The sequence below is a fragment of the Pezoporus wallicus genome, unplaced genomic scaffold (assembly GCF_028554395.1).
Source record: "Pezoporus wallicus isolate ANWC-B61680 ecotype Strahan unplaced genomic scaffold, APGP_CSIRO_Pwel_v1 contig_8047, whole genome shotgun sequence".
Taxonomy (NCBI): domain Eukaryota; kingdom Metazoa; phylum Chordata; class Aves; order Psittaciformes; family Psittacidae; genus Pezoporus; species Pezoporus wallicus.
In genome coordinates this window covers 1,343,482-1,363,945 of record NW_026639548.1, presented here as the reverse complement: position 1 = coordinate 1,363,945, position 20,464 = coordinate 1,343,482, and the positions used below count along the sequence as shown (strand labels likewise).

General features: G+C 45.1%; 1 protein-coding gene across 24 annotated transcripts in view; it reads left to right on the top strand.

Annotated features, from left to right (window-relative positions):
- Positions 1 to 20,464, top strand: part of FBRSL1 (fibrosin like 1) — a 533,144-nt gene that overhangs the window by 444,425 nt on the left and 68,255 nt on the right. The window contains exon 1 of one of the 24 annotated variants that reach the window (XM_057414897.1): positions 18,372 to 18,739. The exons of the other annotated variants lie outside the window; for them this stretch is intronic. Within the exon in view, the coding sequence (XP_057270880.1) occupies positions 18,683 to 18,739 (57 nt within the window). The 5' untranslated portion in view covers positions 18,372 to 18,682. Of the gene's footprint in view, positions 1 to 18,371; positions 18,740 to 20,464 lie in introns of those variants that run through there. 24 annotated transcript variants of the gene reach the window in all.

Below are 20,464 nucleotides of genomic sequence, written 5' to 3'. Positions count from 1 at the left end.
GAGGTCACCTAAGGCTTAACAAGCTCAGAGTCAGTTGCCCTTACCCGGTCCCCTTTGCCTTCTGCTTGCCAAGCAGATTGCTTTGAGAGCAGTGACTGGATGTGATGATTGGCAGCAGGGAGCGGAGCAGAGAGATGCTGGAAGGGAAAGCAAGATCCTCAGTGGGAGAAGCAGTTCTTCGGAGGTCGAGTATGTTTTAATGCCAGGTTAAGTTGCGCAGCAGTATTGGTTCATTGCTACTGGCAGCACTGATCACTTGAGCATTGCCTTACTCTTTCCCATCATGCCCTGTAGAAAACCCGTCTTGCCTCCTGTCTGCAGCTGAACATACAACTTGCTGCTTCTCTGGTTTCCACAATGAAATTCGTCACTCTCACTTCTTGATAGGGGAGCAGAGCAGCAGACAGGATCACCCACAGCCTCTTTTGGCTACTGTGCTGCCTGTTGAGGTGAAGCAGTGTGCTCCTCCCCGAGCCCAGGCTCCAGCCTTGCTTCTGAGCCATCTTGTTATTCTGTCCTCCCGGATGCACCCGACTATCCGGCTTCCATCTCCAGTAATTGCCCAGCAACATCTATTTGCATTGCTTTGTACGCTTCTGTGTTTTATAGAGGGGGAAGTGTATTTGCACTTTGCGAGTGTTTTTGAGCTGTGGCAAGGGCAGAAGTATGGCAGATGGGTGGGGATGAGAGAATCAGGAGCATGATGAATCTGTTTTTCTTACCTTGTTTAAAATTGCCTGTTAAAATTCAGCAGCCGCACCTCCGATCAGCCTAATAGTGTCTGCCATGTTGCGAATACACAGTCATTAGTTGGTCCAATTCATGCATGCTGAGGTAGGAGGGTGATGTGAATGCAAAGGAGATGGAGAGAATAGGAGTTGGGGGGGCAGAGGAAGGAGGGGGAGAAGCTTGGTAATACAGTGACAATGAAACATACGGTAGTCACACTGGAAAACTTTCTCCTTCATTAGCAGGGATCTGTTGAGTTTCTGCTCACATTAGGGTAATTAACACAAGTACAGATTGTTGAACATCTGTGCAGTTTAACTATATGGCCGGTTCCCAGGCTTTAAACAGGGCTGTGAGGAGCCAAATGCAAAGCAGTATGAAAAGCCCACACACTATTCATTTTACTGAAATTAGCATTTCTGGATGAAAGCTGATGTTGCACGTCGGCTATAAATTTTCTCTGGTCGGTTGCCAGGCTGGCTAATGATCTGAGGGGAGGGTTTGTTAAAAAATGTGAAATTTGTTACTTTTAATATTCTGGAGGGGAAGTTTCTATCTTGCTCTTCCTTTCTTAAAAGGCAAAACAAAAAGCCAGCAAAACAAAGCATATGGGTATATTATATCTAATGTGCTTCTAATCTTTTTCCAGTGGAAACCCAGGAAGGAGTTGCTGGTTCAGCCTCCAGCAGGGGCTCTTGGCCTCGTGGAACCATCAAGGCTTTTTAATATTTCTGACCAAACTGCAGTTTTAATTTTCTAGCCTTGTAAAAGCCTGGGAGGCTCCGTTTACAATGTGTTGTACGTACAAGCTGTGTCAATGAAATGTGGAGTTGCATGTGCAGGATGGTCTCTGCACATCATCGTCCCATAACCCTGTGTGTGGACATAGAGTTACCAGGACAAAGGTTTCACTGTATTTGTGGGGAGCCTTCTGCATTGATTATCCCAGAGGACTGTTGTGCTGTAGCATCTTGAAGCTTCCTCCTTGTTCATTTTAACCTTGCCAGCTGAGAGCATCTGGGCCACAAGGCTTGACAGGCTCTTGACTGTAATGGCTGGCAGCAGCGAGTTCTCCACAGAGGGCCCTTCACGCCACAATTGCCTCTTACACCTTGGTTCATCAGAGCCAGTGCTTGTTGGCCTTCAGGCTATGTAGCAGTGCCACTTAATACTTCAGGTTTTTTGTTGTTCTTCCCTGTGTGGATAGGGACAGAGAAATCATCCTTAAACGGATGGTTTGTGTAGCCATCTTCACATGGGCTTCTGACACTTACAGTTCATGGTCATGTTTCTGATAGCAGATATTAAGGATCTTTTCACTTCTCATCTAGAAATGTTCACTGGGAAGCTGAGGACAATGGTTTCAAAACTTGACTGTCCCAAATTTTCTCTTCTGGGTGGGATTCCCCTTGCGACTTTTTTTCTAACCATCTTCTGGTGTTCTGCAGTGTTCCCAGTTGTGTATTGACTTGGGTGTTCTGGCTGTATCTATACTTCAGCCTGTGAGTGATACAACTGCATACCTGAATACGCAAACACACCTGGGTTTGTATACAATTGAATTAAACACATTTGTTCAGATACAGGATTTAACATATGCTGAAATTAAGTAAACACACACACAAAAACCCCCAAACTGACCAAATTTTTTTCATGGGTGTAATTTCTATGAGGCAGATAAACCTCAGCTGGGACAACAGTTAGTGCACCACGTGTGTCAGAGAGTTTTATTTTAATGGAGAAGACATTCATGTGTGGAGATAAAAAGCCTAGCAATGTGCATAAAAATAATAATCCTCGTTAGCTCTGTTTTGTCCCCGCTGGTTTCACTAAGCAAAAAAATGTTGTTCTTGGCGGGTTCTTTTAATGTAGTCCCTGTGGGCTGATGTGAACAGAGCTGACCTTTGAAACCCTACTTAAATTTGAGAAGGTTTGTATATTTTTTCATGTAATTGGGAAAGGAAGGGACTTGGTGGCTTGGAGGAAATGTAATTCTTGCCAAGAGTGCAGTGATTTGGTCCTTCAGTCCACCCTCACCTCCTGCTCTGTAATGGCTTGTGCTCCAGCCCAGAATTTAGCTTGGCATCACTTGAAGTTGTTGGTTGAATTATTGCTGTCACACCCGCCAGCTCCCCCACAGTCTGCTGACAAACATCAGAGCTTGCAGAGCTTTTTGTGACCAAAAAACCTTCAGGGACCAAAACGCAGTCTTCACATTCAGCCCTGCAAATGTCTGGGCTTCAGGAGCATCATCACCCACATACCTGTAGGACAAGCCCCGTAAATATAGTTCTCAATGCATTGTCGTTGCAGGATTGCTTTTTAGGGTGAAGGTGTCCCCACAGGCCAGACTTGCTGAATCATATAAAACTATGCAAGTGTAGTTAAAGATGTGGTGTATTTTTGAAGAGCTAATTTTGTTAATCTAGTCCAAAGGGAAATTCAGGCTGCCCTGCTTAGTCCTCTGACAGTTTTACAGATAATTTGTGTGTGTGCACATGGATGCACACCAGCTTAGTTAGGAAAATGAAAACTGAGTCAAAAACTGAAGAGTGCCATATATGGATGGGACAGGGGGGCACTGACGTTTTCTATTCAGAACATTACAATGAGGAATTGTTTAATCACAGTGTTACTGCGTTAACCAGCATGTTTTATCCTGGACTTGATGATTGTCAGTGATAGCGTATTGGCAGAACTGTGTCAGTTAAGTTGATGAGGATGTCCAGTCTTACCAAGGTTAACATCTGTGGTCCCTGGATTTGTACCCCATGTATCTCTGCTTGGATTTTGGTCTCATTCTAGGAAAACCCAGCTCTATACAAGACAGTGAAGCTCAAGAAAAAAACCCAACAGTATTCCTATTAAAACAGACAAGCATGGAGTATTGTCTGTAACTATTAGGCAAACCAGAGTCACCTATTTGCGTATGCGGAACTGGCTATGAAATTAAAGGGCTGCTATGTCTCTAGATACGCTGCCAGAATGAAACAAAGTGTTCCTTTATGAATACCTCAGCTCTTCCTTAGCCCTGCTTCTTAAGAATATTTCCCAGACACTGGACTTAAAATTCCTGTTCTGTTCCTGGAGAGCAGAAAATGGCAATGCATCCAGGGAAGTGGTTTCAGAGTTGTGTAAGAAAGCAGAACTGTAGCTGGTGAAATGGAGACACATGGCTGTGGCTGAGACCCCAGATAACTCATTTCACTTGCAGTGAGACTACTTGGAATGATTTTTCAACCAGATTTTTCCTGTGTGTATACGGTGATCCCTGCCCAGCTGGGAGACTGTATGGCATGCACTGAGAAACTCTGGGACATCATTGGGAAGGACTCCCAAAGTTTCCTTGGAAGGTGCTGTTTCATTCATCACTAAGCTAACTTCTGCAAAGCAGCAAGTTCTCTTGTTCTTCTACATGATCACTCTGAACAGGTTGTTGCATTTATTTAAATACCTAAAAGAAGCTCAGGGAACTTGGCTGTTGTTCTAGGTATGCTGCATCTCCTCAGCCACCCCTCAGACCTTTATCAGACACCAGACTGAGCCCTTCTTGCTAATCTTGCAGTTGCGTGGTTGGAATTATCTCCATTGTGTAGATGGGAACACTGAGGCAGATTTGAAATTACTTGCCCCAGGCCACCTAATGCTGACAATAGACCACACAGTCCCTCAGCCTCTTTCTGTGCCAAAACCATTCTCTTGTGTCTGCGTATGGCAAAAACCATAGTTGGGCGAGCGGAGAGCAGTGTTTGTGATAACAATGTGCATTCAGTCCCAAAAGGCCATCGGACAGTGATGGATACATTGCTGTGAAATCAAAATTGCCATTGATGCACAGAGGAAGGGCTTCTGTGCACGCAGGAGGACACGGGAGCAGGCAGGCAGTGGGATGAAGCCGGCAGCGTTCGCAGGGTCCAGCAGCCCCTGCGCCAGGCAGCCCATTTGCATTCTTCTGTCAGGGAGCTGGAAGCTGCCATGGAGCAGTTTACACTCCAGCCTGCTCTGGCCTTGAATTATGCATGACCAATTTATCATGCCCCCAGCTGAAAAACTAATTGTGTCCCTGGGATATATTTACTAGAAATTGTAGTTTGCTGTGCTGGGGTCCCCAGAGTGTCCGGCAGAGCAAATGACTGGGAAGTCGGAGCGTGTTCAGAGCAGGACTCCTGGCTCCACTGGAGCCACCGCGCTGTTGATAGATTTTTCACTTCAATTGCCTTTCTGAGGGCTTCCCCCCTCCTTCCTATTTTTCTTACACTGCATTACACTTAATCGGGCTGCGGGAGTCCTTCCAGTAGTCTCCAGTATTAAAAAGCACACCAATGTGCCTGAAAAAAAAGGCAATTTATTCAGGAGATGCCAGCCAGGCTGGGGGGAAGGGGCTGGTTTCTTCTGTGTGTGGTGGTTGGGGTTTTTTTTCTAAGCACAGTGTGGCTTCATGTAATGTCTCCAATTACCGTGCTCGTCCCCTCCCTCTCCAGGTCTGAAGTGATGAGATTCCCTAATTACTGTCATTTGAATGAGAGGCTGGGGAGGAGAGGGTTTCTTCTCCTCATATAGAGCTCTTGGGGTGGGCCTAAGCTTGCAAATGGTATTACCACCAGATCTGGCAAAGGAGCGTGCCATGCCCCAAACTGAATTTCTTGATGATGAAATGACAACTGTCAAACCTGTACCAGGCTGTAAACCCTTTCATGAGGTAGAGCCAAGTCATAAAGATTATTGGTGGGGGCGAGGTTTGAAAGGGAAGAAGGTAATTCACTGATAAATTAATCACCATCTTCAGTCTGTCCTCCCCCACTTGTCACAGAAGGAGGATGTCAAGAAGTTAATCACAATAAAGGAGTCAACAGTAACACGACTTCAGAGGCAGAAGAGCCCTCTGGAATCTCCTGCTCCTGTTTTATTACTCTCCTTCTCCGACCCCATCCAGCTCTGCCTGGCATGGTCTGCAGTGAGGAGCCCCCATCTCTGAGGACAGCAGCAGCCTCTGCATGGCTTCACAGCCCAGGGAGACAAACTGGGAGGCTGCTTTTCCAAGAGGCTGGAGGGCTGCAGGATGGGACTTGGGGGAAAGGGATTTCTCCACTTGATGATGGGTAGGAGCCTGCTTGTGGCCGTGCTGAAATGGGCTGCACGCTTCAGAGCCAGGCCATGCTCTCCCACCTCTTCAGTGGGAGTTAATGCATGTCCTCTTGGGAGGAGAGCTGTATGAAGTTAATGGGGCTGGAAGAAAGGTGTTGGCAGAGGTGCTTTCTTAAGTAAATTCAGGATATATGAAGTGAAACTGTGCAGCAAGTGCATTGTATGGGAAGCTGAAAGAAGTGAGGGTGGGTTTATTTTATGTTATTTCTGAATGTCACAGATCTGTACCAGCTTTTAAACATTCAGAAGTTCTCTGCTCCTTCCTTCTACGGCCCCAAATCTGTATTCATCATCAGTTCCCCCAGAAGATCCTGGTGAAAAGATTTCGTTCAGGTGACTGAATGTCTTGCTGCAGAAAAAGTAGAGCAGAGCTGCTGTGTGATGAAACCATGCTTCTTTTTGCTGAAATATGTGATACAACCCACATAAAAGTAGATCTGAAGCTTGTAAAATCACCTCAGAGAGAGGGCATGAACAGGTTTTCCCCTGAATGCAGCTAGCCAGAGCAAAAGACTACTGAGTGCAAGGTTGGAATGGACTGCCAAATCAGGGCTACCATGCTATTATCTCCCCATACCCTGGTCAATTGGAAGTAGGCATGAGTCTGGAGTTAAAATCCTGTGGGATCCAGTGCTGTAAGGTTGCTTTTCCTTCATGCTGTTGCATCTCCTGATTTCCAAAGAACAGAGACTGCTCTTGGAGCCCTGTGTTTCAGTGGTCTCTGCCAGAGGCAGAGGGTATTTTTAAGCGGTGTTATACAGAGTATGTTACAGTCTGCTGTTCTGGGGAGTGTTGTAGCACATGTGAAATCACTGTGCTTTTTGAGCAGTCAGGAGAACACAGGAAAGAGTCTGAGAACTAGGATGGAGACCGTTTTCGCGCAACAGCAGTTGATGAAGGAAGGAGTAGGGTAGGAGACAACATGACTCACAGCACATTGTATTATTTTTGTAGCTGCAGTGGCTCAGTCTGGGTGCTTTTGCCCTTTCATTATTCAGAACAAAACACATTAGCGAGTCCAGGTTATGCTCCTTTTGCTGGTGGTTCTTACTAGCTTGTTAATGATCTTCCTAGGTTTTAAGTGCCTACAAATGTTGAGCTCTTGGATAAGGTGAGTTCAGGGCAGCTGTCCGTGACAGGGTGTCCTCATTTCTCCTGCAGAAATCTTCCATGTTTTGTTCTCTTCCAGCCCTTCTTAAACTCATCATTATAAACTGAGGGGAAAAAAACACTGGCACTATGTTGCCTTATGGATATTGCTCTTCCCTGGAGCTGCTCCTATCTCTTTCCAGGGGAGCTTGTCTGCCTGGCAGTTGCCAGCTGCTGAGTGGCCCTACTGGTTTTTCTTCCTCCTTTTTTATTATTCAAGCACTTTTGGCCTTGCTGCTTTTTTTCAGTCTGTTGCTGTGCTGGAGTTGTCTGAGCTGTTTGGTTTTCTCCCCATTGCTTTGCTGCTGCTGTGGCTACGGTGGGATGAGTTGCTACCGTGCTGCTGGGAGAGGTCAGGTACACAGAGCACAAACAAGCCACAGCGGCAGCCCAAAAGATGAGAAGAAGGCATTGGAATTGGGGTAAAAGAGAAGTCAGTCTCTGTTTGGTAAGAGGCTGTGTGATACAAACTGACCCTCCCCTCTCTCAGGTTTCTTTTACCCTGAGATCCGAGATCCTGTCCTCCGTGCTTTTCTTCTTCCTCCTCTCTCCCTGCTGTAGCTGGGATACACTTCAGTATCAATTTTCATTTACTCCTGTGCTTAAAATTATGCAGATATTGAGAGAAAAACAAGGTGTGATCAGCAAAGAGAGAGGGGATTTACGTGCCTTTTGAAGAAGGGGAATTTTTTGTATTCGTGCTGAAGGGTTAAGGGAAATTACGCTAACAGCACCTACAACTTAAACATAGTACTAGCTGCCACAGTTTCAAATCGATGTGAACATAGTCAGCTAAAACACCCTTCTGGCTTGGGAATTTCAGGGGGATGTTGAGCCCCATGTCCTCAGCACGATGTATTTCTAAGTGTCAGCATGTTCCTCCCAGTCAGAATGCGAACTAACAAAAATAGAAGGGGGAAAAAGGGGGCAACACATTTTTCTCGTGATAAAACCATGGCAGCATCTCTGGAGATGTGTGCCTGAGCAGTGGCACATCCATACCCCTGCCTTAGTTGAACTGTGGAGGAATTCTGTGGGGGATGCAGGAGAATAAACCTTGCCGCTGTAAGAAATCCTGAAAATGTCCATCAGCGATGCTGCAAGTATTCAGAGGCTGCTGGAAGCGTTCCAGTATCGGAGTCTTTGTCTCCATCCATCACAAGCACTGCAATCTTTGTGCCCCCAGCTTCAAACAAGGGCTTCACGCTGTCCTTGCAATCTGCCTTTATGCAGCGGAGTGTGGAGGCTTCTAATTACGAGGCCGAGCTGCGCGGCGGGTGGGTTGGCGTGCTGTGCCCCACAGCCGCGTACCTGATTATCCGTTGCTGAGGTCGTTAGAAGGGTTACTCCTGAGTTTAAGCCTGCTCCGCAAGACCCCTAATTATATGCTGCTCTGCAAGTTGCATTAAAAAGAAATTGTTGAAAAGACAAAGGACAGAATAACATTTCCTCCCTCGTCTTCCCCTCTCTCCCCCCTCTGCAACACACACAGACACACACTCCCCCACCTCTCCCTGCTGGGCCCAGAGCTACTTCTCACGCTTGAGTTGGTGCAAGCTCTGATAAAGCCATTGAAAGATGCAGCAGGGAGACAGAGTGCTCCCAGGGACAGAGGGAAGCAGAAGAGGAAGCCGAAGTAAAATGACCCCCTCCCAGGTAGATACAGCCAGGCGCTGCTTGCTGAAGGAGTTGTCCCACAGAGCAGAATTAGAGAAGAGATTAACCGTCCTTTATTGTTTTGTTTCACTTCCTAGGGAGCAGTGTAATGTGGTTTCTTCCATCGTGAAAAACCTGCTTCAGCTGGAGCTCCGGGAAGCCTGAATCACTATAGATAACACATTCAAAGTGCAGTATCCCTTGCACATGCTGCCAGTTCTCATTTTAATCTCCCCAGACATCAAAAAAATTAAAATGTAAAATTCTAAGCTCTGCAGTTGAGTGACGTGAAGGCTGCACTCGCTGCAATGCAATTTCCAAATCTGGGACATGCACACATGTGTCCGTCCCTGTCAGAGATAACGGGTTTATGTGTGCTTTCCTTGAGCCCATGAAGTGTACCACTAACGGCGATAGAGAATTGAATGGGTTCTTCATTACCACACGTCTGGACTACTAATGAAACTAAACCCAGGTTGGTAACAGTAGTACCAAATATGTCCAGCTCCTCTTGGTGCGATGGTAACATTTTCAATTTACGGTGGAGATTATTATAGCGGTATCTGTGGTACCAAAGGTAACGTTTTTTCAAGACTGCTATTTCAAGGGGCGGGGTTTTTATTGCTATTTGCATACACCTGAAAGCCCTAGTGACAGACCAGGATTTCACTGCACTACATGCTGTACAAACATGGAGGGGGAAAAAAGGATTCTGTGCACCAGACTCGGGTTTTTTGAGATGCGGCTATGGGGTTTTTTCATTGCTTTTGTAGCTGGAGAGAAAGTCATATTGGTACAGGAATTTCAAAGCCAGAATGTCAAAGTTTGAGTCACTTCAGTACTGAAGAAGCTTGCCGACTCTATCATGTTACGCTTTGTGTAATACAAGAGCTTTAAACCTTGCTCAATCTCTTGAGTATCTCAGTTGTAGTGCTCCATTGCATGCTCCTTATTTCTTACCAGTTTGCCTTCATTTTATTCTGGGGTCCAACACTGGATTCGCTGCCACCCAAGACATTAACAGCAGGAAAACTTCTGCTCCTCCTGTCCAACGTGATTTTTTTCCCTCTTTGTTGGTTGGATGGCTGAAGAGATGAAGCTATGCAGCCATGCCGGCAGCACAGCATGTCATTCCTGTGCATTTCTGGTGCTTGCTTTCTCCAAAGCACAGGGTCAGGCACCGGGTGGGAGGTGGAACACACTTCTCTTGGTCACTCACACATTTTGCTTCCTCAAGGCAAGCTCTGAAGCCGCCGCTTTCCCTTCAAGTGTTTAATATGAACTCATAAGCCTCTTTGTGTAATAAAGTGAAATAATCCCAGACCTTGAATCTGATAATCCAAACCTTCTCTCTTGGCTTGTTGTACTCCTTCGCTTTCTCATGTCCTGCTCTTCACTGCTGCCTGTTCAAAGATGTCTTAGGTGTGGTTACTGTGGGGCATCATTCCTGGGTACCTACCCGACAGCAGGTTGAAGATGGCCCTTATCCCACTTGGAATTTTATGTGGCTTTTGTTTTGGCAAGATGACACGATAAAGATATCAACTGGCTTGAAACTACTCCAGAGAGCAGAATCTTTTCTTCAAATGGTATTTGGAGATCTTCCAGTCATGCCTCATATTTTCATGGCATCTGTGTCTGAGATAGTTCAAAATCTCTTTGATTTAGAAATGTCATATCGCTTCAGCTGGGACTGTAATCCTGTCCTCAAGCAGGTGCAGGAATGCTGGTCCCTGTTTAGTCAGTTGTGGTTCTCTCCTTGTCTTGCACACTGTTCAGTTAGAAAGAGTTTCATGTTGGCTTTTCTCTCTTTGTTCTACCATAATCTCCATGCTTTAAAAGATGCAAAGACCAGTCAGGTTTTGCATGCATCATTTGCTGGTTTCTTCAACCCCAAAGTCCCTAGAGTCTGCAAGTTGAGCTCTTTTTCTGCTGGCACAGATTTGTGCAAGGGGCATTACTCAGAGATGGCAGCTATGTAGTCTTGAGGCTTCAGCCGTGTGTTGTTGAACAGTCCGCAGGGTGACTGTGCTGTTCATTTTGTCAATTTGGAAACAAAAGAACTTGCAATCTAGTAGTAGTGAAGGTAAAAGTGAATTTCATTACAGTGCTTGTCAGACGCTGGACGCATGCAAGACAATGGAACAGGCAGCACTTTCAGCCAGCTCACATAGCACATGTTTGACACCGTAACCCATTTCACTGAGTACATAAACAGTGGGCATGAGCGACTGCTGCTGTTGAAAGACAGCACTGTGACTTCCATCTGGACATCAGCCAAGGAGTGGTGGAAGGGACATGATGCTAACATCTCGCTTGAGCCACGGCACCTTGAATGGGATCATTTTCTCTGTCTCAGAATCAAAACTGTCTACGTTCTTACCTCTCATCTCAGAAATCTGACTCCCTGATTTGGAGGCCAGCTAGGTACAAACACAGACAAACTAGATGTGGCTCTCAAACCTCTAGACTGGGAAAGGATGGCTTAGTATTTGTTGTATTTTTACTATGCATGTCTTTCCATTGTGTGTTGGAGATGGTTTTTAGGTTTTTAAACAAATAAGCACTGGCTGAGATCAGGTACAGAGTCGGTACTAATGGAGGTGAACCAAGAGTACTTTGATGGAGCTGTATTTATTTATTAACTTCTTTACTGTTGTAAAGATGAAATCTCGTGGCTGTAGCCAGGATAGAGCCAAAATACCTACTAGTAGCAATGCAGAAAAAAGTATGCTTGTATTTATATAAGGCAGTGATAAAGTGTACCCAGGAAATTGTGTGTGCTGGGTCAATGCAAGCCCTGGTCCTACAGTTGGTGTTGGTACGCAGTGACCACACACAGCAGAAGGATGTGCTGCCATGCATCGTGACACAGTTCACCTCTGGACTGCTTCATTTCAGCACAAATTAGCTTAATACTTTAGAATGGCTGCTGCAGATTTATATTATTATGTGTTTGTGGCAATGCTCTACATCCGCTTCAGTTCCCGGTGTGGTGAAGTGTATTGAAACACCCTGGTCTGGGAGGGCCTGGAGATATCAAGGAGCAGAGGAAAGGATACAGGCAACACAAAGCACGCTGGTGATTGTCTGAATTTAAGTGGAGGCTCCTAGCTACAGCTTCCTGAGCACTGTGAATTTTGCTATTTAAAAAAGGCAAATATCTTCCACTCTTCTAAAGCTAAAGAAAATGTTTGTGTTTTGATTGTGTTTATATTTGAAATAAGGTGTAAGAAAGGGACTGCTTTGTTTAGTTCAGGCCCTCTGCTTTACGGAATGAGAAAGTGTGAAGTCCCAGGGTCAGTGGTCATGACCACAGTTGAAAGGTTATGGGGTGAAAAACAAGAGGGAGAATAATGGAGCTTGTTATTTGTGCCTCCTGGGTAGCTGAGCTTTCTGGCTGTACATGGCTAGACCTGGGTATGGAAGGTTTCCTTTTCTAACGCGTCATCCAGTTGCTCCCCCAGTCTATGCCTTCCACTCTTTAGGATTGATTCTAGGCAGGTACATTACAAAAATACTGTCAGTGGCTGCTGCTGGACACTTTGTGTTCGCCAGCTCATGTGCTGTGGCCCTGCCTGCTGGAGCTGGACCAGCAGAAAGCTTGGTTCAGTGGTGATTTAGTGCCAAACACAATTGTCTGTCACCAGCGTGCTACAAGAACCCCCTCTGAATGGAGCAGTATTAATTCTGACCCTTGCAAAGATGTTTGAAAACCAGCAGCACGGGTGGCTGGAAGATTAACTCTGCACGAGGACACTTTGGAGAGCAGAGAGCCACAATAGCAGCTTCGGTGCCAGCTTTGTCCCAGCTGCCAGAAGGGACTTTGTCAGGGGAGTCCTTTACGATAGTGCTGGTACCCCAGCTGCTAGAACAATTGCTTGAGACCACTGGCAGTCAGCATCATTAAAGCAGCCTTCAGGCTGCTTTATTTTACATGGGCAGTTATCCAGGTCTAAGCTTTGGCTCAGCCTGGAAAGATGTAGAAGGAAGTTTGCCATATTGTACCCTTCTGCACTCCATCTCTCCTTCATCTGCATTTAAGGATCAGGCCTGGCTTTGTGGCTGAGCTGCAGTCACCCCAGGTTGTAGTCCATGAAATTCTCCCAGTACCTCTGGGTATTGATTGATGTGACAAGATAGATCATTCTTTTTCTTTCTACATAAAGGAGACATTTAATTGAATTAATTATCTAATTTATTGCCTGCCAAACTGGGACTTCAGCTGGATAAATTAATAATACAAACCAAGAGCACCTTTAAAACCTTAACCCCTTTCTGTTAAACCACATTGCAGCTGTAAGATCACATTTACAAACCGTAAGTAATGTGCCTGCTGATAAGGGAGTTAATAGTTTTGTGTCAAGATGGAACTGCAGGAACCAAACAAGGCTGCTTGCTCCTTCTTTAGTGTCTTCTGTAGGCCAGGTAGAGCCTTCCCTCCATGCCTTTGTGTGTTTTAAAAGGGGAACCAGGAGGGTATGTTTACCAAAACGGATTTTTGCCCTATTGGGAATGGCCCTCTCTTGCTTTCCTCTGCTTTTTTTTATATGAGTATGTAAATATATGTAAATGTATACAGGGGCTTGGATTTACTCTCTTCGTCTCCCCCTCCCATGTATAATGTATGTGTTAAACACGTAATCATTAATCAACTTTGTGGGGAGTGGAGACAAGAAGGGCTCTTTGATGATAGATGTATACTTGTGACTGTGCTTGTATGTGTGTCTATTAGGCAGCACCGTGCTATCAAAAGAAACTCCAGGTCCCCAAGGATAAGAAACAGCATAGGGAACAAATGAAGAGGAAAAAAAAAAAACCAACCCCTCTTACTGTAAAACCCTCTGTCTTCTGCCATCTGTCTCCTGTTTTGGAGTGGAATAAATTGGGGAGAGATCTTTCAATGAGGTGCTTATTTATAATGCACAGAAACATTAATGTAGAGCAGAAGCAAAGTTCTGGCTAACGTTGCCTCTGATGGCTGAGAGTGTTGGAGGCAGGATGACATTATTCCTTTTGTCTGTACATGCTGGAAGTGGTTTAGAGCAAATAAAAAGCCTTCAGGTTATAGTGCACAGGCACAACTGTTTCTTAGGCTTTAATATCATGTTTGATGTTGTGGAAGGCACAAATTAAAGGTGGTCATTGCCCTGAAGTGTTCACAATAAAGACAACAAAAACCACAGTGGTTTTTTGTGAGTACCCAGTTCAGAACCAGCTTCAGGCTGCTCTGTGTCTCTGGAGGAGGACTTGGGGCACTAGAATTACTTGTCTGGAGATTAAGGTAGTGGTGTAGGGATTGACTTCTTTGCATTTCTCTTCCCATGAGGTACAGCAATAAGTCTTGGGACCTTAAAGCTTGGATTAAATGTAGAAAACCCAGCATTTCCTTGATTGTGCTGAAGAGGAGCTTAGTCAGTCTTGCAGAGTTGTGCATATGGTCTTGCACAAGATTGTGTTGTCCAAAATGATAAAGTTGGAATAGGTGTGTTGGGGGGGAATGGATTAAAACTACAAATTATTTAAGTGCCTGACTTTTCACTGCTTTTAGCTTATTCATTTGCAAATGCCTACTTTGAGAATATGTAGCAAAATATGTATTTGAAATGAGCTTAAAAAGTGGCTTTGGCTCATTGGGTATAGAACTGCTGCACCTTTTGCTTTGTGTTATTCCAGAGCTAGTCAGGAGACACCAAGGTCAGATTGGAACTACTGAGGTGCGTAGGAAACAGCAGTCCTGGCTCCATCAGCCGTCTGCTCCAAGTCCAGCAATCAGCCACCAGCCAAGGGAGAAGGGAAAGGAGTTGGGAGTGCGTTAGTGGGGAGCAGCAGCAGTGAGACTGGGAGGCAAATGGGAGAGAAAAACTCCATTTCCTGCAGCATGCCCCATGCAGAGAAGCAGAGGGATTGGCTGCAGCGTGCCAGATGTGTCAAGGTGTGTCTGGTATTGTTTTAGGAAAATTAGAAAAACATCAGTAAGATCTGAGGATGAGGATTCCCAACAGAGTATATACGTTTGCTTTGGACTAATCCAGGCAATCTTTGCAATACAATAGCACCTTTATTCACTGTGGCCATTTCTTTTTATTTTCTGTTTCTTTCCTTCTCTCATTTGCCAAAGTCAGCACTTCCAGATTGTTTTGCAGATAAGCTGAAAGCCACAGAAATCCAAAGCCTCATCAGAATTTCCTAAACTGTTGACTTACTCAAGTGTACATTTTTAGTTTTGGAGGCCTTTCCATCACTTTAGTCTTTGCAGAAGAAGTAAACAAGGTGTTGGTTTAGGAAAGTGCTTCAGCTACAATAAGATTAAGCACATACATGGAGCTAAGTGCTTGATCAAGTGCTTTTCTGAATGCACCTTCTAGAAAATTTATGTCCCTTCTGCTGCTCTTGCTAAGCTAATCTGAACATGCTGGGGTCTGATCAGAACCTTTTGTGCATTTTCAAGACAGTGTCTCTGGAGGATCATTACACGCATCCCTCTGCAGTGAGTACAAGGAGATTGTCACCAGGAAGGTGTTAGTTACTGTGTATTAACATGCAGGATTATTCTGCCTCTTTTCTTACTGTAGGCTTTTCATCTCCTTACTAAGCAGGCACAGATTCACAGAGGTGTTTTACAGCACTACATTTGCACCTCCAGTTCAAGAAACAAGCTTCAGTGAAAGGCACTGTTGGCTGTTGTATGACTTTTGAAGGGAGGTAGGGAAAAGGCACTGGTGGCTTCAGCCCTAGACACTAAGAGGCCGACGGGAGATAAGCCAGGACCATGCTGGGGAGCTCAGCACTTGGCTCCTGAAGGTGCAGTTGTCTGGGGGGGTAAAAGACCTGACAGCACAATTGAGTTGTTGCTGTCTTGGCAAATGAGCACATAGTTGGCCAAAGAGTACAGTTTGCTCACCTCTTCCTTCTAAAAGCATCTCTTGTGCAAAGGTGGTGGTTGAGCACACACACCAGTCGTGTTCCCTCTCCTCCAGTTTGGCCAGCTTGCTTCTGCCCAGAGCCATCGTGGCCCTTTGCAAACCTTGTGTGTGTGAGTGTCCTGGAAAGTCTCCAGTTGGTGTCTGAGCATGGCAAGCATTAGCTGATGACTCAAAAACAGACCCTTTAGACATCACCATGAAGGGAGAAGAGAAAAGCCAGGTCAGTGGTGCTCTGCTTATTCACAGGTCCATGAGCAAACACAGGAGAAGGTTTCAGAACCCAAACCCCTTGGCAGACATCTACCACTCACAACAGGCAAATGAAACTTCACAGGTGAAATCGTATCAGCACATATGGAAAATAAACGTAGTAAGAGCCATGTAATTAAGCCTTATCATAACAACTGCTGTTAGATGGACTGTCCTGCTAAAGTACACCACCTTCCCAGTACAAGGCATGCATCTAGAGTTCAGTCTTCCGTCCTTCTTGAGACTTACTGGGCTCCAAATCTGGTAACTTCTAGCAAGCAGAACCATGTTTTTTATTGAAAATAGTTGGTTACTGTTACAAGCCAGTAACTGGAAGAAGTTCTTTATGGTTTGTGCATGAGGGAATGGCCTGGTTTGTGGTCAGCAGTTGGCATGGTATATGTTTGACTGCTTTAATGGGTTTTTTTGCAACCCCACCCGAGATAGTTGCTGTTGTACAAAAGGAACACACTTGGAAGAGCTGCATGGGTGTAGCTGATTGCATTTTCACCCTATTAGCTTCAGCTGGCTTGTAGAGTTCCTGTACCCAGAACATTGAGAACACATAGCTTTTTCAAATAAAACTAGCTGTTCCCTATGTCAGATCAGTTCATGTCTGTACAGATGGTTTCTCAACTGGATTAGCCAATAACATCATTGGCAGAGGCTCTGAATGATGGGGTTTGTTCATTTGGATTTGGGGGATTTTTTGTTTTGTCTCTGATTGTATTCATAAAGGAAAAATTGCAAAGAAGAGAGCCAAAGGAAAGTCAAGAGGCATTGTACAAGAAGGAAAAGATTATAGCAGGGAGGCATAATGTATGGAAGTGAAAGACCATTCCCGTCTATTGGGGATTTTCTCAGGAATGTGAATGTACATGTCTACCAGAAGAATGAGAAAAGAAGGGCTGACACTTTGTGGGCTTCAGACAAAAGAATATAGATCCTTTTTTCGTTCTCATCAGGTGGTCCATGGAAATTAAATTGCCCTCTCAGTGCAGGGGGGAGTTCCTGTCCAGAATGGATCACAGCATGGTGGTGACTGTAAAGAGGTTTTCTATTCCACTACCTTGCTCCACGGGACATTTATTTGAAGAGCATAATTAGGATATGCATCTGGAAAAAACCACCACCAGGCACAGATACAGTGACACACTGGAACCCAACTGTATTTTAGTCTAGTGTGGATGATAGAAAGGGAACTGAGACGAACAGCATCAAAACTTACTTCCTTTGAAATATCTCTCCGTTTCTTCGCATACTTTGGCTTATTCATATATAAACCTCCTTCTGTAAGGAAGTCAGGCTATTTAAATGCCGTGAAAGAAGACTGATTTAAGAGGAAATGTGAAAAAGAGAGTGAAGACCTGGTTGGTGAGGACAGGAAAGATGTCTGTGCTTTGGACAGAGGACACAGAGGAGCTTGGCAAACCCTTGGCCTGGGTTTTATAGTGTGGGTTGTCAGTGCCGCAGCTGATGTCTCCAAGAGCTGGGAGGTGGTGAAGGAAGTTTGTTGTTGGCTGAGGTAGTCTTAGATTGGGGAGGGTGGTGAGATGCAGGAACTGAGAGTCTTTTAGGTTTTTTTGGAGACAGGGATGAGAAGATTGTTTGTGAAAGCAACTGGAATGGGGCATGGAAAAATCCAGGAAGGCTGTTTTACCCACGAGGTGAAACTCTCTCTTTGGTTTGGACTGTAGCCAGTGGCACAGAGTAACAGAAACGATGGAATTCGTGCATCTGCTGCTTGGCCGGTCCTTGCTGGAGACTGTCAGGGCAAATGGAGCTGCCTGTTCTGGAACCATTTTAGCTAGAATCAGCTCCCAGAAGACGGGTGTTAATAACTCATGTCTCACCAGCCCTCTCCTCCTTCACTCCACTCCCTAAAAACTGGGCTGAGAGACTGCAGGAATTTGGGCTCTCTCGGGTAGGCCAGCAGCAAGGCGACAGGCTCTTGCTGAGGTAATCTGCTAAAGCCATTCCCATGTTACAAAGCAGCCACAATTCAAAGCAGTCGTGTTTGAACACTGGACTGACTTTTCTGTCTATTTTAATGCTTTAAACAGGGCTGTGCATTCAGCAGTTATTTGTATAAGCGTTCTCCAGGCATTTGAAAAAGCCTTCTGTTTTCCAGAAAAGAGGAGGAAAGAGACCGGAAGGAACTATGTGGGGCAGAGTAGGGGCAAGTGATAGGGGATCAGCCAAAAAGAGGGGTTTGGCTGAGCCTTGTGTGTGAGTGACTGTGGGCAGACACGGTGCTGCACATAGACTTGCTATGGCTCCCCCACACCTGGTATTAAATCAGAAGAAAGCCTTCCACCTTCTGTTGCTGGGAGTTATGCTCTTTAGAGCCGAGTTCGACAGTTGTTATTGCAATTTTGTGGTGCTCTTTTGATTTACAGCTGGTTTTACGACCATTGAGGCAGCCACAAATCGAGGAAATCTCATAAAACAGAGAGTAAACGTCTCCTTCACAACCCAGGCAGAGTTTTGGCATCCGTGCTTATTCCATAGAGCAGGATGTGTAAACAATATTGTGTCCCCTGAGTGGCTGATATCAGTACAGTTAAGTGGTAACAGCTTGAAAAATGCATTTCTCGTATATTAGCGGTAAAACTCGAAATGGGCCCCCAGGCTAAAGTAAATTGGTGACATTTTGCAGCAGAAAGGGAACAAAAAAAATGAGGGCAAGGATTGAAAATGCGGAGTCCCAGCTTTGAAAGCAGTGGGCCTGGAGCCAGAGTTGGATTTATCTGCATTATTGCAGTATGGAAATAAATGGATCCACCACACTTGTTGCAGAGCATATCTAATTGGAGAAGACAGATTACATGTTAGCTGCAAATGGTGGACTGCCCCCTTCACCGCCTTCTTACACAGAAGATGAGGTCAGTTAATGCCATATTTAATCAAAGTATAATGATGAGAGCTTCTTTCTTGACTTACTGGATAGCACAGGAGAAATGTCTGGTGCCTCTTGCCTGTAATAAGTAGATGAGTGCACTGCACTGTCCTTGAATGAGTGAGTGGTAGGGAGCCAAATGCTTTGCAGATGTGAACCATAGTCTTTCTTCCATATTTTTTCCCTTACAGCCTCCATTTGTAGGAAAATCTATGTGCTGTCCCGGTTCCCTTTTTTAGGTATTCCTTATCCCATCTGTTGGGTCTTCAAATACTACTGCACCCTGCAGTGTGGGGGTATCCACATGCAGGAACAGTGCTGTGGGGAGCAGCTAGTCCAACAGGAGCATATTTTCCCTACAACGTAGAAACACAAGATGTGAGAGGGAGAAGGGCTGATGGGCAGACTTGATAATGAAGTTTAAAAAGTCGATCTGATAAACACCGGAGAGACAGCTTCTAGAATTTCACCACGTTTCAGGATTACCACATTGGTATTGTTTACCCAGTGAATATTTGATGTTTCCTTCATGTATAGAGTTGCTCTTATCTGATTGGGGTGATGGGTGGTATCATCACCTTGTAGCTGCTTTGTCTGATTACCCATGGGTCTGCTGGATGTGATGCGTGGTGGCCAGCCCAGCTCAGGTTAATCTGGTGTCCGCTCATGGAGCAAAGCTGTCAGAAGACCTGCAGCTGCCTACTGCGCAGAGCCTGGCAGGGAGTTCTCTAATAAAAAAAGCTGTCATTCCTTTCCTAGACTAATACTCAGAATCTACTTGCCCATTTCTAATTAACCTAATGGATATTATTAAAACTTGGGCATCTGCAAGAGTTCACAGACCAGTAATCGGGGTGGTTCAGGAAATAGCTTTCTCATTGGATCAGGAGAGGAGGAGAAGGCAGATGATTCATTCTTGTTTGATTTTGCCTTCTGGTGCTGTCTGACAGAGCTAGCCTGAAGGTGTTCAGTAAGCCTGTGGCAGTCCTCCTCTGGATTTCTGCAATTTCCATGGGCAGAATGGGAATGGACGTTGCCCAACATCATGCACAAGCCCAGCGCTGCTGGTGGCAAAGCTGCAGTGAATGAGGTTTTTATCCAGAGGTTATTTGTTGGGTTGTTTACTGGTGTGATAATAGAAAGGACTGGGCAGGAGGTGGTTGCAGTGATTGTTTATGCATGTCTTAATGTATTCCTAAAAGCTCAGCCTTCTGGAGCCATGTTGCTGCATGAGAATCTCAGCTGATACATATACTACACTTCAAAGGATAGCTGTGTTTTTATTGCAAGGATTATACTTGAAAACTTAAAGATACAAAAGAATGTTGACCAATGCAAACAGATGCCAGTCTGGTTTCCTTTAAAGATATATTAGTTTTTAAACCTCTTTAGTGTGAGACCCCTTGGTCTGTGTAACTACCTCTCATTGTCCTGGCTCAAGCACAAGGCTGGAGGGCTGCAGTGGGTACTAGCACTGAAGTAAAGGAAGAGCAGTGCCTGAACCACAGTGCACTAGCATAGGCAAATCTCCTGAATCTCTGTGCTATTACAGTGGATGAAGTGCTCAGAGGGGGCAGAGCCAGCGCTGCTCCAGAATGATTCACACAACTGTAATACACATCTTGTAATAGGAATCTCTTCTACACGTAATTCTGGTGGAATTGGAAATTTCCCAGTAAACCTCTTAGCAGGGCTGTGAATTAAAAGGAAG